General features: G+C 33.7%; 1 protein-coding gene across 3 annotated transcripts in view; it reads right to left on the bottom strand.

Moving 5' to 3' along the window:
- Nucleotides 1-16,888, bottom strand: part of Adgrb3 (adhesion G protein-coupled receptor B3) — a 680,206-nt gene that overhangs the window by 299,303 nt on the left and 364,015 nt on the right. For all 3 annotated transcript variants that reach the window (XM_047557982.1, XM_047557981.1, XM_047557980.1), the window contains 2 exons: nt 2,138-2,287; nt 1,340-1,415 (listed from right to left, as the gene is read on the bottom strand). In XM_047557982.1, the coding sequence (XP_047413938.1) occupies nt 1,340-1,415; nt 2,138-2,287 (226 nt within the window). The remainder of the gene's footprint in view (nt 1-1,339; nt 1,416-2,137; nt 2,288-16,888) is intronic.

Below are 16,888 nucleotides of genomic sequence, written 5' to 3' on the forward strand. Positions count from 1 at the left end.
CTTTTAAAGTCCATGTCTAATCTAGAACTCTTAAAAGTTATACCTTAAGTAAATTAACTCCCTGTGGAAATAAGGGTCTAGTTTTATCTTTCCAACATATCTCCTCTAGAGGCAAGGTGGCACTATAACTACAAGAATTTTTTTCTGGGACTATATATACCAATGCATTTTAATAAAACCAGTGGAAAGGTTGAGAGTAAACTTACTAGTTTTGAAAATATTATATTAACAAAATGCAACCAAATTCAAATATTCCAAATTCACAAAGCCCCATTTCACCTGGAGAAGGGTACTATAGAAAATGTAACTTCCCCTGATTGTCTCTATGGTTGAGGAGAACAAGCTTTGCATCAATAGGGACTTTGGTTAATTCACCTCCTGCATTAATAATGTGTTTCACACAGAGATTTTCTCCAAAAAATCATGCCTAGTCATTGTCACTTCCTTGGGCAGCCTTCAGCTGCTGGATGGAACTCTAATTGTTTTTACTTATTAGACTATGCGTTGTGACCCAGGTATAACCGTACCCATCACTCATATGCTCTCCACCTTAAAAACTTTGCTTTATTTATGGGAGTATGGGGGATTAGCTCAGTGCAATTGTGACTGTGTTTAACCAAAATACAACTTTGTCTCAATCCTCCAAAATGAGGTGGTGTGGAGGAAACAGGTCATTTTGAGTAATAGGACCACTGTCCAAAGGGACATGAATGATGTTTTCTGTGAGATTTGGCAAAGTAGACAGACAACAGAACACATGAATTGAATGTTGGTAGAATTACTACTTGTTTTTTTTGTAAATGTCTGACAGGAAAGAAATCAATAGATTTCTTCCAAAAATAGTCCTCTAATTGAACAACAGCATTTTCTCTTAATGTCCCTGTAATTGAAAATGTATTTTGAAGCTAATTGAGATCTTGTGCAAATGAAGAACAAAACAGTGTTTTCCTAGTCATCACAGTACTCCTTTAATTTCATGTAATGTTGATGAACAGTATCATTAAGTACAAATAAAGGGAGAAGACAGATTGATTTTACAATGACCCATTCTATTCCAGAGACTTGAGTTCTTTCTTTTCATTTTTTAGTCTTTAAGCAAGTCCTGATTAGGTACAAAAAAATTGCAGGGCTATAATCAAACACCAAAATTGTTTTCCCTACTTGTTTTAAAATGCATAATATGCTAATAACCTGTTCACTAAGCTGATATTTTCTATTTCATTTACAAAAAAGCCCTTTGTGTTACCAAGGCTTGTTTGACTATTTTCATAGAATGAACTATAATCACATTTTAGAATAATTTATAAGGTTTGCAACAGTGTGTTAATTTGTAGCTTACCTCAAAGTGGGCAAAATGAGATCTAAGTTTTTGTATAGGACTGCTCCAAGAACAAATACAGATGATTCATCTAATTCTAGAAGGAATAAAATTTAAAAATATTAGAAAAACAGCAAGAAAATACTATTTTATTAAAGTTCAATCTGTCATTCCCAAGAAGAGTCCAGTACAAGCTGTTAAAAAGATGCAGCTAGGAACTGAGATGCACTCTAAATGTACATGGGGCAGTTTGACACACCCACTCTACATATTAATTATACCACCATGAGAACTGGTTTTGGTAGAGGCTAGGACAAGAATCTGCTGTAGTTGCATTTAAAAAGTTTAAATACCCAATGACATGGAGAAAAGGAGCTGATTCTCTTTTGTAGCATTCACTTTTAAGATCAAAATCTCCAAAGTGAGAATTAAGATTACACTATTGCTTTTGAAGAGAGCCATTAATTTTAAAGGTTAATTAAAATGGTCTTAAAAATTATTTTTTCCACATAGTGTTTCTATATGCCAAAATAATACCTTCTAACCAAAGTACATTGTAGTGTGAGGCAGAAATAAAAATAAGTTTGCATGCATAATGCAATAATTTGTACTTTTATCTTTTCCCCCCACTTTAATGGACCCTTTCCATCAGTAAATTCAGAGATTTGCAAACCAAGTGTAAGCTGTCTATATTTACAAAATTAGTCTGGAATCAAGATTATAAACTGTGCCAAAATTACTTAATGTTTATACCTAGGGTTTCATTAAATGACTTCATCAGAAATGTTTTGTTCAAAACTCAAATTATTTAGTGTTTACCTTTTGAAGACACAGGAGTGAAAATACTTTTTGGAATAACAACCCTATCTTCTGAATTCCTTGCCCAGTCAACCATTCCTTTCCGTCCTTTCATTGGGAAGTTGATGTCTGTTAGAACAGAGGCTGCTGGAAGCTTTTGAATGCTAGCCACTATTAAAAAAGAAAGAATAATGTTAAATGATCTCACTTTTCTTTTTAGTGTAATTAAAGTTAATCAAATTAAACCTTGTAGCACATTCAAAATAAAGTTCAAGTCAAAATTATACACTGGAGCAGCAAAATAAGCAAGTATTATTATCAGACTACTTTTTTTTAAGGTTGCTGAATCCTTTATCAATTTAGGTTTGTGTTATTTTCAGCAGAGATTATGCTATAATGGTCAAGGATGGAATGAATATTCTGAGAGTACCAACAAATGCTTTCATACTGGTGGTTCATAGTTGACCTCTGTTCTGTTAGACACTCATATGGTATTCTCTAATTTTGTTAACTGACAGACTGAAATTTGTACTTAAATCTGAACTTTGTTTTCGAAACAAAAATTTTTCATGTGAACATTATCATCAGAACAAGTCTATTTTGGATTAGACGGGGTACCATGAAGACATGGACAACAAAGTCACATTGCTGTGAGAGACAGAACCGTCAGCCACATGACTATGGCACCAATATTGACATGATTACTGAGCTGTTATTATATGCAGGAACATTTATCAGGTAGGTTAATAATAATATAATCTTAAGACTTCTCCCTAAAACTGAAAGGAAAATATATGTTAATGGAGGTTTGTGTCTTTACTAGCAATAAACATTTTAATATGAATTGAAAAAAAATCATAAATGATGTTTGGTAATGTCTGAGTATTTCATCATATGTAATATGTGTAATACAAGTTCTTATATTTTAAGATGATTTATAATAATTATCGATTAAGAAGTTTAATTTGTAAAATTTTACATGGTCATGCTGGTTCTACATGAATGTTTCAAGTGTCCCATGGAGGATTTAAGTGGAAAGATGATAGGAAAAACTGTAAAAGCTGTCACAATAGGAAAGCTAAAGTAAAAAACCATTAGGGTGTTCATAAGTGGATTTCATTTTAAAGGAACTTGTAATTTAAATCAAGAGAGGATGAAAATTAAGAATTTAACAATATTAGTTGTATAAATATATTACTGCACCACTGGCTTAGTTTCAAATTAAATTGGTTATGTATTATTGCATCACACTAGTGAAATTATACTTCATTAAAGCTCTTTCAGGCTATTATACACATCCATTATCAGAGCAGGATGGGATTTCACTTTGACTGTAATTTGACATATTAAGCTTTAAAAAAGGATTTTCTAACTAAATGTTGAAGGAAAGAAGGTACGTGGTAACACATAAACTAGTTATGAATGTTTAATGCTATTTTTGGATAACAGCTATAATTGGTTTAGTTTCTTTAATTTTTAACATAAAATACTTTTACTGTTCATAATTAACTCAGTTCAAATGTCTCAAAGGGTACAAATTCTCTTGTGCATGGGAAGATCAGCACATTCTTTCTTGAGTCCTCAAAACTTTATTTTAAATTTTATTATTATTTTGTTTTTATTTTTATTTTTTGGTACTGGGAATAGAACCCAGGGGCACTCTATCACTGAACTACATCCCCAGTCCTTTAAAGTTTGAGACAGGGCCTTATTGAGTTCAGAAGCTAGCCTGAAACCTACAGTTCTGCCTGATTCTCCTGAATGTCTGGGAAGACAGTTGTGTGCCACTGCACCCAGTGTACACTTTATTTAATGTCTAAAATAAAGTACATCTACTCCAATTTCTTTGATTCTAACTTTGGTTGTCTTGGGGTTTAGACAAAATCATCTCTCTGACAAAAACTTATAAAAAGAAATGAATGTTTTCTTATACACAACTAGTTTTTGCTCTAAAGGAGAATAAACCAGAGATAAGAGGCTGGACTCTGAGGTCTAATAATTTCTCTATTTATATATACATTAGATATAAAACTACAATCAAATAATGCAACAAAATTTTAAAATGGAGGCTATCTGTATCAACTCTAGGTCATTTTACCTTGAGTAAATTTTAGTTTAATACCATATTTGTAGATCTGCAAAGTGGTATAGTGGTAAAGGCATGTAACTTACTTCATGAAATACATTCACTCTTCAGTTAGAGGCACATGTACAGAAGCTATCAAATTATAGCTATATGGATGGATTAAATTATATTTTTGAAAATAGTATAGATTAAAGGAGTATAAAAATTGGTTAAGGTCACTAATTTGAATACCAAGTTCTTTAAAACACATATTCTTCAGGATAGGGAGTGCATAAAACCAAATATTTATTCCTTAATTATACTAAGAAGGCAGTATATATATATGTATATGTGTGTGAATATTATATACACAAATATAATAAGCATATGTACATTCAAAATGTTTTGAGATTTTTCTGTAGATGCTGAATTATGTCTTTTTTGAAAATTTTTTTAAGATTAGTTTTAATTGGAAAATCAAAGTTTATATTTATCATGTACAACATGTTTTGAGATATGCATATATTGTGAATAGCTAAATTGAGCTAATTATCATATGCATTACTTCATATACTTTTTTTAGTGAAAACACTTAAAATCTACTCTTAGCAATATTCTCCTTAAAATAAGATGATATTTTCAGTAAACCATTATAAAATGGAATATGAAGCTGACACAGTGGTGCTTGCTTTAATTCCAGCAACTGGGGAGGCTAAGAAAGGAGAATCTACAGGAAGATTGCAAGTTCAAAGCCAACCTCAGCAATTTATTAAGTCCCTACTTCAAAATTAAACAAAAATGGGGCTGGGTATGTAGTTCAGTGGTAGAATGACTCTGGGTTCAATACCCAGTATCAAAAAAAAAAAAAAAAAGGTAGAAAGAAAGTTTGATTTAATCGACATATAGGATTCAAATACTAGCCTTCAAATTATCAGTAAATGTTTTTGAAAATATGAAGTATTCAAAGTTTTAGATATAAATATATGTCTTTCAGTATTTATTTTAATACTGGGAATTCAATATAAGGTTCCTCTACCATTGAACTACACACTCAGACCTTTTAAAAAATTTCTTATTTTGAGACAGGGTCTTGCTAAATTGTGTGATCTGGCCTTGAACTTGCAATCCTCCTGCTTCAGCCTCTAAAGTATCTTGGATTATAGGTTGCACCACCTTGCCAAGCATCAAAATTAAACCTGTTTACCTGAAAACATTTTTTATTTAGCAAAACTTATTTAAAGATGTCTTTTATTTCTTTCAGTCCCTGTAGGAGAAGACACTTGGATCAAGTCAGTACCCAATCCCTTCCCTTCATGGGATTACCTGTTTCAAACTCTTTGATAAATTTAGATAGAGTTTTGGCCTTTAGGGAAATGGAAAGTTAAGATATTAAGTGAATACTAAAGAGGGAAGATTAAAAAAGAAATGCCTTAAATGATATACAGAATAAATACATGCCTAATATTGATAAAGGGACATAATACAAAGCCTAAGTGCATAGTTACATTTGTGCTTCTGTAAAAATTGCTGAATAAAATCTAGTCATTGTGGGTGTTCAGATGATGGGGCAACTTGCTTCAAAAATTGGAAAAATGCTTTTCTTACAGAAGATTATAGTACTTAGAAGAAACCTCAAGGGCACAGTGTCCCTGAACAAATAGGTACATTCTGAATGCACCAAGAATTATCTTAAATTCACTGTATAGTGTTTTCATTACAACACTAGATTTGATTTCTTATATAATAAAAAAAGGTGACTCATAACTGATAAACATTGGAGCAAAACCAGCCACACTTCCATTTTTCAATTTTAATACTTTCATTTTGGATTTGGATATGTAGCATACAATACTTTGAAAGTACAATGTCTTGTCATTTTTTTTAGATGGGTCCCACTGAGGTGCTCAGGCTGGTCTTGGACTCATCATGTCTTTTAACTGGCCTCATTTTCAAAGGACTCAGGTTTAGTATAGATTTTTGTTCATCAGGAAGTACAAAGGAATTTTTGCAGATGGACCTAAAGGTACATAAGCCATTTTTTTCATGGAAATCAAGGATCCCTCCTTTTGTCCATCAATGCAAGATAGTGTTTTAAAACTTATTCATTAGGGAAATTATAATGTTTTTACCCTTTGCCTTTATGGAGTCCTAGAGAAGGGGGAGTCTGTCTTTGTACTGTGCTCCATGTAAAAATTGGAGTTAATTTGACACCTCACTTGAATTATGAACAGAAATGGAGGGCATGTAGAAGGGAAAGAATAGAGAGTAAGAGAGTAAAAATGTGTGGATGAAGGCTAAGGAGATAAGCAAAACAGACAAAGTACAACACAAGAAAACAGCAGTCTACTGGAGGGGTTTATGAGTGGACTCTGGATGTGGGCCACAGCTCAGCACCTGAGTTTTCCCTAGTTTCACAAGCTAGTTTCAGTTTATATTTGCTGTTTTATGTAATTATTATAGAATACCCTATCAGTCCCTCAAGTCTCAGTTTGAAAGATAAATTCCATGTTCAACTTATGGGTTGTTTAACTGAGCAAATTGCCTAACCTCTCTGTGCCTCAATATGTCTGTAACATGGGAATAATACCAATAACTCATTGGGCTAGCCGAGGAATAAATAAGTGTGTATCTTTCAGGAGCTGAGAGCAGTATACCTAGAACAGTGCCTGGAGCATGGAGTCCTAGGTAAGTGTTGGCTAACATCACTAGAACACATTTTCTCAAAATGAAGTTCAAGGAAACTATGTCATGATGTGTTTCATATTATGATGATGTATTTGACTTTTGCAGTAAACATTATATTTTGGTTGTCCTTCAGTGACCTTAGTCATGACATTAAATATTCAAAACTTTCTGTTGAATATATTCATATAACCAAAGGCAGGAACTGCATTTAAAATAAATAGAGCTCATCCTGTAGTACTTAAATGTACACCTAGAGAACCGAATAAGGTTTCCTTTTTATTCAATCTTATTCCTTTTCCTTCCTTCCTTCTTCCTTCCATCCCTCCTTCTTTCCTTCCCTCTTTCTCCCCTTCCCTCCTTGTCCTTCTTTATTCTGATAGATTCTATCAGAGGAAAGAGCTGCCTTCTTGGTTTATTTAGATATACAAAGTCAGTCTGGTTAAAAATATATTGCTTCAATAGAATAAGAGAATTGTTCATGAATGACAAATTCAGAATTTCCATTGCAGCTGAGACCACGGACTGCAAAGAGCACTTCAAAAGCACTATTTTTAAGCATCCATCTAGGTATTTAATGCAGTGACATAAATTCTGTAGCACTCAATGTAAATGATTCGAGGAAATACCCAGGTAGAACCCCACATAGCCATAAACAAATGTGTAAAGGAATATCAAAGTTGCTTAAAGTCTTCCTTAAAGACTATCCTTTCCCTTGTTTACTCATACTGATTTTTCTACCATATATGAATATTAAATCATTTTTCATGTTGATTCACAATTCCTCATGTTGACAAACTGGATCTTGACTCATCAATATTAGAAAATTGCCCAGTTATCAAAATGAAACTGCTTGTGGCAGACATCACTGAAGATCACTAGATTTTCACCTGCAGTTTTGAAATCCTGTGTAAATAACATAGGGATGGGGGTGATGATGTGTTGGCTCTGTGTTAGAAAGTACTTACAAGCTTTGTTCATGAGTTCACAACAAACACAAATGGTCTGAGCCAAGCCTACATGTGGTGTGATCCCCTTGGCGTTGAGCAGCTTAAAAAAGCCATGCTTTTCCTATTTACATAGCGATCCTTAATCCCTAGTGAAATAGGGTATTTGGGAAGGATAGCTGAGATTTATTGAACACATGCCAAGAGCCTGGCACTTATCACTCATTCCTTAATTCATTCACCAAGTATTTACCAAATTCCTTCTCTGGCTGGTATCATCATTGTAATATTTTTCACTCAATATAAAAGATATAATAATTCAATTTAAAGAAATAAAATATTTAATATAAAAAGAAATAAAAATATTTTATGCTCATCAGGAGATCAAAACTAAATATCACTGAAGAATGGTGATTATCATAAGGGTTATAGATATATATGTACTTTAATTTGCCTATCACAGTCTTTGTGTTTTAACTTGTTATAGTATTTGGCAACAGTGATCTATAGGAATATTTAGACACTTCTAAAGATAGTTTTTTAGTTGTTTTCTTCACTGTGCTTCCCTCATCCACTCAATATCTTTCTTCTGAAAAGGTTGGGATTGGAATGTTGAGGGCCACAGAGAAAGAACAGGACTGCTGGATTGTGATACACAGCCTTCACTTCCCTGGAAACAGCAGTTGGTAGGAGATCTGCCAGGACCACCATGTTCTGAGGACTCTGCCATTTCCCCTCCACCACCACAATTATATAGATTGGATCCCAAAATCTCAGAGCCTTTGAATTCAGAGATATGAGTGAGAAATGTCCTTCAATCACAAGGAGGCAATTTTTATTTTTAGAGAGAAAGTAGAATTATCTGATACTCAAAAGTAGACATACTAGATGGGCAGTTAAAAAGCAAACTTCTGGCAATTTTAAGTTACATTTCTTACTTGCTAATGTCATGTCATATCTTAAAACTTAAATAATTAACTATTTTACATATTCTTTTCTAGAATAAAGATAGAAAAACTTTTAAATTATTTGTGAGTGAACTTTACATTCTGTTTTTTTTATCCATTTGTTTCAAAGCCTGGGTATATCTGGGCAGAATTATACATTTCTGCATTCTGCTTGAGGCCTTTTTGCCAGGCTTTCATGCTCTGGTGAAAGACTCCTTGAAAGAGCTTTCTTTCAGATCACTCTCACTCTGTGGCATTTAATAATGCTGATACACAGGGTACATCCAAAGCTACACACATGGTTCCTATTCAAGCTGATCTGTGTTGAGCAGGGATTAGCACACTATCAATCAAAGGTCAACTGTCCATTCACTATTTTTCTATGGCTTGCAAACTAAAAATGCTTTTCTTACTTTTAAGCAGTTGGAGAACATTTTTTTTTTAAAAAAAAGAATACTATTTCTTGACATGTGAAAATTATATCAAATTGAGATTTCAATGTCCACAAATAAAGTTTTATTGGGACACAGCCACACCCATTAATTCACATATTATCCATGGCTGCTTTCTTTTGGCAGAGTTGAGTGGTTGCAGGGGAGACCATGTGGTTTTATTTTGGAAAAACTATCTTTAATGTAGTCATTAGAAAGAAGAAATAAAAACCTAAAAGCAACTACTCTCCTCATTTCTTTTGTTATCTATTACGTGTTCTTTCTGACCACCTTTATACACATAATGTAGTGGGGAAATTTAACCTGTTTATACCAAAAATCTTTCAGTATTCACAAGGTAGATTTCTTGTGGTCTTTTAGAAATAGATGTTTATTAATTAATATTCATCTTTGGTACTGAAATAGTTCATAATTTTAATCCTAACATGAACACAAAATAAAACAGAGATATAAAGTCATTTTTGCATATATATCTGAAGTTCTTTCTTTAGTCAGTGAAATTAAAAATAGAATTCATGTAGAGGAAAGAGAATTACATTATAATTATCCAAGTGTAAAACACTAAGAGCTTTGGTGTATGCAGCATACAATATTCTCTTTCTCTCTGAGTGTGTGTATAATTTTTCTGATATTAAAGGTCATTTAAATCTTATTAGAGAAATAAGTCAGGAACCCATGTGATGTTAGGCACCAAAACAGACAAGAGAAAACAAATGAAGGAAAAAATATAGGTTCTTCCAAGAATAGAATATCCTCCATTCCACAAAGAGCAGTAGCCATGGAAAGTGCTATCTCTTGACAAAACAAAAGATGCCATTGGAGACCTAAGAGTTCATTTGTAAATGCATTCATCTAACAACTTCTGTGGAGCCCCAGAGTGCCCTAAGAACTGTTCTACCACTGAGAATTTTACCAGTGAATAAGCCAAAGTCTCAAAGTCTTTTCCCTTAAGAAGTTCAAGTCTAGTGAGGAATACACGTTTAGTAAGGAAAAAAAGTTCAGATAATTCCAGATTGTAATACATGCCATTCTGAAGGAAACAACTGACGAGATGTGTTATAGTGTAGTTATGATGAGGTGTACCCTAGAAGTTTATATGTGAGACAATGTAAGAAGGTTCAGAGGTGAAATGATTAGAAGATGGCAGTTAGAATCCAATCAGAGGATTACTCAACCTATAGGGTTAACTGGGCTGAAACTGTAGCCAGGTAGGGTGTGGTTGGAGGAGACAGGTTACTATGGATGTGCCTTTGGAGTTTATATTTCTCCCCTAGTTAGTGAAGCTCTCTCTCTCTCTCTCTCTCTCTCTGTTTCCTTGTTGACATGTTCTGAGTTGCTCTCCTCTGTCACGCTTTCTGCCATGATGTTCTGCCTCACCCACAGCAATGAAGAACAACATCTATGGGCTGAGTCCTCTGAAACCACGAGGGCCTTTTCATCACAGCAATGAAAAAGCTGACTAAAACAAGATGGGGCACAGATAGTGGGCCAAGGAAGGGCTCTGCAGCAGTACTGTCCTAGCTGTGACTTAACAGATGAGTATGTGTTAAGGGAACTACCTATGTGAACCAAGAGCCTGGTAAAGGCTAGTAATATTCCAGAAGTATCAGAATAGCAAAGGGAAAAGGAAAGACATTCTGAATAAGAGGAATAGCATTATGTGAGAAAGCTTAAGACACCTAGAAAAATAGTAATGCATATTTACAGGGAAGGGAGTTCAGGTAGGGTAATAGGCTAAAAATTATATTGTAGGCTGAGAGACCTGGATCTGGAGAATGATCAAATTTACAACATGAAAATGTAAACTGGGTGTCTTCTTAGCAGAAGCAATAGTAGATAATGTAGACATGGATAAATTTTCCTAAAGTGAGAATACAATGTATTAGCTCACCCAATCAACAGATATTAATTGAATACTTCTTACATTTGGGACATGGTTCTAAGCACTGGAAATACACCTGTGAATAAAACAACTGAAGTTGCTGACATAGAATTTGGGGAGAGACAGACAAGGAGTTAGTGACAAAGCAGAGAGGATGTTGGTAATGATGAATGACATGAGACAGAATCATGGACTGGACTGGGAAGCTCTACTGAGTAGAAGTTGCTTTGGTCAGCTGGCAGTTAGGAGAGGTCAGATAGAACTGAGGTGGGAGGAGATGACAGAAAAGAGCCAAGAAATGAAACTTAGAAAGACCCACTTTATAAACAAACAGCAAGAGCTACAAACAAACAAACAAAAAACAAAAACAAAAACAAAACAAAACGAGGGAGAGAGAGAGAGTAGAGAAGAGAAGAGGGACTCAGGAATAGAAAGACACAATGCATAACTTAGTAATGAGAGAATGGCTTTATAAGGAGCCTTAATAAAGATTATGTAAAGAACAACCATTATATTAAAAAATGAAAATAATACTCTAAACTTAGATTCAGGGGTTAACTGATAGCAAAGATTAGAATTTTTTTTCTACAAAGGTTAAAAATATTTTCATCTTCATAGCTGCCATTTCTCTGCAACTACCTAACTCTACTATTTTGAAGTAAAAGCAGCCATACAAAATTCATAAATGAATGGTTCATGCAGAGATATATGATATTTAATAATACGAAACACAAAATTGTCTTATGTGACCAGTGTTGTGGTTCTTTAATTCATTAATTGTTTCTAGAGCAGAACCCTTGATTTTCTATCACCAAAGCTCTTTCTTCACAATGTATTAAAGGTGCTGCCATCTACTCATTCACAATAAAAACCTAAGGGTCACTCTTTACTTCTGATCTTCCCTTGCTTCCTACAACCCAGCCATCAACACATTAACTTGGTGTTATTTCTGCAATATGTCCTAAATCACTGCATTTCTTCTGTCTCCATTCCACAACCCTCTAGAAGACACAAGAATCTCTCTCCTGAACTAATTCAGGAACTGTAAGACTGGGCTTCCTTATTCTTGCACCCAGAATTACCCCTTCTCTCAGAAACCAGAGTTATTTTTTTATAACATATAAAGCAGGTGACATTTATTCCCTTTGCTGAAACAATTAAATTGTTGGCCAGTGTTAACAGGGTACAAGTTGAATTCTCACATTCCAATCTCTGAAGCTCTCCATGGCTTGGTTTCCATCTGTCTGCAATCACATTTTACATGGCCGTCAGTTTGCTCACCAGGATCAAGTTGCACAGACCGGTCTTTTCCACCACAGGGCTTTTCCTATCTAACTAGGAAACGTTTCCTCATTCCTTTTCTCAGGTCTCTGCTTAATTATTATTATTTTTTTTTAGCTTGTTCTGTCCCCATCTAAAGAGATCCAAGCCCCCACTCTCTGTCATATTCTCTTTAATTTTTACATTGACTTGCGCATTTTTCACCTCCCACAGTAAATGATAAGCTCCAAGTATCCATATTCCCATGTTTCCTATTATTGCTATATGTTGGATCTTAGCAAACAGTGGGTTTGTACAATAACTGCCCATAATGTTTTTAATAAATGAGGTTTACTCAGAGCTTAATGGGAGGCAGGGGGTTTAGTATGATCAATTTGGGCCCTCGAGTCAATCAGTCCTAATTTCCCATTTATTTTGTAGACTTTGGCAGTCATTTAATTGCTCTTCAGTTTGACCATTTGTAAAAATCAATAGCCTTTCATGAGGACTAAGCCAAAGGCAATTAGCTCACTCCTTATACACAGTAAGATACAATACATGCCAATTTCCTTTTATTTTTCACCTTAACCATTCTCTCACTTGTACAAAATACTGTTGAAGGATTCAAAATGTAAAAAGGAAGAGTCTTTATATATAAAAGATTGCAATCTAATAAGAGATGTGTTTCACACAAATATCTTTGTGTGAAAATTTATGCAAATGTGTATAAGAAATTTTCTTTCAAACTCCAGTCTAATACTGAATTAATTATTTAGACTGTTTCCTTGAATGTCTTTAGACATCTCAAAAGTAACATATTGAAAGCTTAACCCTTGATTTCCACCCACTCTTTATCAAAATATGATTTCTCTATGCATTCTTCATCTCTCTCAAGAAAAACCCCATGCACACTTTCCTCAAGTTAGAATCAACAAGTTAGACACATCTATATCTTTGGATGATACATCCATATCTTCATCCCGTTAACCCAGTTCATCATTATTACTAAATCTCCTCTAAAACAAAGCCTAAGGATGTTTCCTAATCCCCATCTAGACTGCTGTACATTTGTCCATTAAATCTTAACCTAAATTAAAACAACTCACTACACTCCCCCACTTTCATTCTTGTGCCCTTTCTACTCACCACCTACACTGCAGTCAGAATAGATTTTAAGCATAAATTGAATCATGTCACTCTTGGTGGTTTCCTGTCATACTTGTCACACAAGATGCAAAGTGTGTTCCAAGGTCTCCACGACCTAGCCTTTGATTTCCTCTTCAGTGTTAGCTCAGGACCTTCCCACTAGCAAATATACTCCTGTCACGCTTGCATCTATTCATTTTCCACCTGTTCCTCCTGGCTAATTCAACCTTCAGGTTCTGGCTTGTTTGTAGAATTTTAGCCACTTTTCCCTTACTGAAAAGAAACCATGGACCTCATACTCCTTTCAAAATAGGGAGAACTGAATTTAGGTATGTGTACCTCACTAAATATAAGTCCTTGGAGAAAGTAGAGGGACAAATAGAAGAACAGAAGATACCATTTACTAAGCATTCCAGCAGTGGCATCAGTGCATGGCTACACCTGATCCCACCAAATGCTCTGCAGCAAGTAGAATCAGTCTCATTTTATAGACTGGCTTTGGATAATTATGATGCTAAAAAATACCCTTAGAGCCCAATGGTATTATTGTAGAGATTTTTGAATTTACAATTGGAATTACAAAGTATGCTGAGAAAAATTAATACATTAACTGTATATTTGTAAACAACATTTCCATCTCAGGAAATAAATTAAGTCAACTAAAACCTAATAAATAATTTTTATCTTTTATTCAAACCAAAAGAAAAAAAAATCTCCAAACAAACAACAGTTTACTCCCTAACTTACATACAAACATACACTCAAAGATTCAAATTCAGTGCAGTATTTCACTGTAATAAATTATATGTAGTTAAAGAGCATACTAACCAATTACAATTTTGCTTTACAAAGTAGTCTAAATTGTATTACAATACAATATATTTGATTTTCTGTTAAATTGTTATTTAAAAATAAATGTTCCATAATTTAAAGTTTATGATTTTTAAAAAATATTTAATACTTCAGAATATATTTTAAAGATGATAGAGGTTAGCCTTATTATTAAGAATAAAATTTCATTTTAGGAACAATGAGAAAAGTTTTTGAAGGAATTAGAGAAAATTAAAAGAGAAGTAATTGGGCAATGAGTTTGAGGAAAGCAAAAAGAGACAATATAGAAAAAAATAAGAGTAAATTAATACTCTAAATAAATACTCTAACTAATGAAATAAGAATTTCAAAAGAAGAAATTCTTCACATGGAAATTTTAAGTAGTTATAAAAGCCCCAACATATTTTTGACAATTTCCAAGACTTAATTAAGGACTAAGTGAACTAATTTATTTATAAATTGGAGAGAAGATATATGCAATGGTACAGAATTTTCTGATGCATCACTAAGATGATTGATAAAATTCCAATTAAGTCAGAAAAGGTTTATCTCCATCAGTCAAGGGAGCTGGGATTTAACTAATGACAAATGCATCCATAGAAGCAAAGAGTAGCTTCTTATAGCAAAATGCCAAAAGCCACAAAATGTTTGTTGGTTTTTATTGTCATTACTCTACAGAAGACAATCGAGTCACATAATGCTTCTACAACAGACACATAGCATATTATATGCCTATACATATAGAACCTTGCTCTTTTTTGCAATGTATACAATATGCATAATATTCAGATTTTTTTTTTTTAAGTATGGTACTGAAACTTGGTAGGAACTTTAGAAGTTCCCTGGAGGAGCAGACTGTGGCCAGGGGTCTGAGTGATCTCTCTAAAGTCACACAGTCAGTAGCGTAGCCCATATTTGGCCTTGTGTTTGTCCATTACCAGTGGGAGGGCCTGTTATATATCAGGGACTAAATATAGGTAGTTTTTAATCTTGGCATTATCTCTGCAGAGAAGACATTATTATCTTTAGAAAGGAATAGCAAGAAATTGAGATATGAAATAACTTACTGCATGGTTTTCAAGCAAATGCTCCAAAGTTGGCATATTTTAAAAGATACAAAACAGCATTCTGCTTACATGAACATAAAAGCACCAGTTTTTAATTTGAATCAGATTTTTCAGTTTTCAAATTATAACATACTTTTTTGGAATTCAGGAAGGGCAGCAGGGGAGAAGAGGAAGTATTTAGTACAGAATTCTTGGTGTAAACAAATAAATTAAGACTATTTGAAAAGGGGAGAACATGAAAACAGAAGAAAAAGAAAAATTGTTAACAGGGAGTCAGTGCCTTTTTTTTTTTCCCTCTTTGCAAGTTATTGTTCTAGAGGCAGACCACTATTACCATAGAGATAAGCAATTATTGCCATAGAAACAGTTGAAATGGGATTATATTTTGTGTTCACACAAGCTTGCGGTGATATCCTTCTAATTCATTTGAACAGCGAATTCAGAAAGGAGGCACACAGTATGCCAATCCTACTAATTCCAAATCCTTATTTTATTGCACCAACAGAGATCAGAAGCAATGTCATAAAATTTAAAGGTTGTTTTCTGTTGACTTTGGATTTTCTATTTATTCTTGTAAGTGTGAATCTACAACATTCTGAAAGAATTTATCTTAAACAGAAAAACAGTGTCACCTTGAGAAGAATTATAATTCCAATACCTTTTAGATACAAGAACTATAGGAAAATACAAAGTCATTTAGTTTCCCAAATAGTTCTTTTGCTCAATCCCATCTTGGGAAGCCTTTCCCTACTTAAAACTTTTGCCAGATTTCTTAAACTGAGGCAAAGTACCAACTTCTTTATGCAAAGCTATTATTGGTTGCTTCCTTAGGACATAGAGGTCATGAAGAACTTCCTGGCAGAATTTGAGCTTTTTGTAGAGAATGAAAATATGAACCCAAACATTTTATGGCTAGGTCTGTGTGTCAATGCATAAGAAAATCAAGAATTCTCAGCTTATTTTCTTAAAAGAAATTTTAATCCTTAAAGTTATAGTTTTCCATTTGAGGACAACTTTCATAATTCATATCTGGTACACCAAGATAAGCCACTAAAATATGTCACTTCACCATCACCATCTCAATTATCCACATTTCCTACTCTAGGTCATGCACTCTTTTCTCACAGATATGCATAAATTTGGTAGAAGTAAACTTTTTGTCTGCTTTTCCCATCTATGTTTCCAAAACTCTTCCATATTGTTGTGCATTCTATATAGTGTGGGTTTCCGATTGAGTTTTGTGTGACTTTCTTAGGCTTCTCCAAACCCTAAAATTTTTCCCAGTAAATATGAAATCAAAAAGAAATGATGGGTCTTAGAAACGAAGATTTGTTCCTGTATCAATACATTCTCTACTACATGGTTACCACAAGGATAGAGATTTAACCCATTTTGTGACATGGTCCCAGGTTTGGAAAACCTGTAAAATTTAATTTGAGCACAAATAAAACATTCATAGTAACTATGAAAAAATACTTGAATATTTATTATGT

This window comes from Sciurus carolinensis, chromosome 7 (genome assembly GCF_902686445.1).
Source record: "Sciurus carolinensis chromosome 7, mSciCar1.2, whole genome shotgun sequence".
NCBI lineage: Eukaryota > Metazoa > Chordata > Mammalia > Rodentia > Sciuridae > Sciurus > Sciurus carolinensis.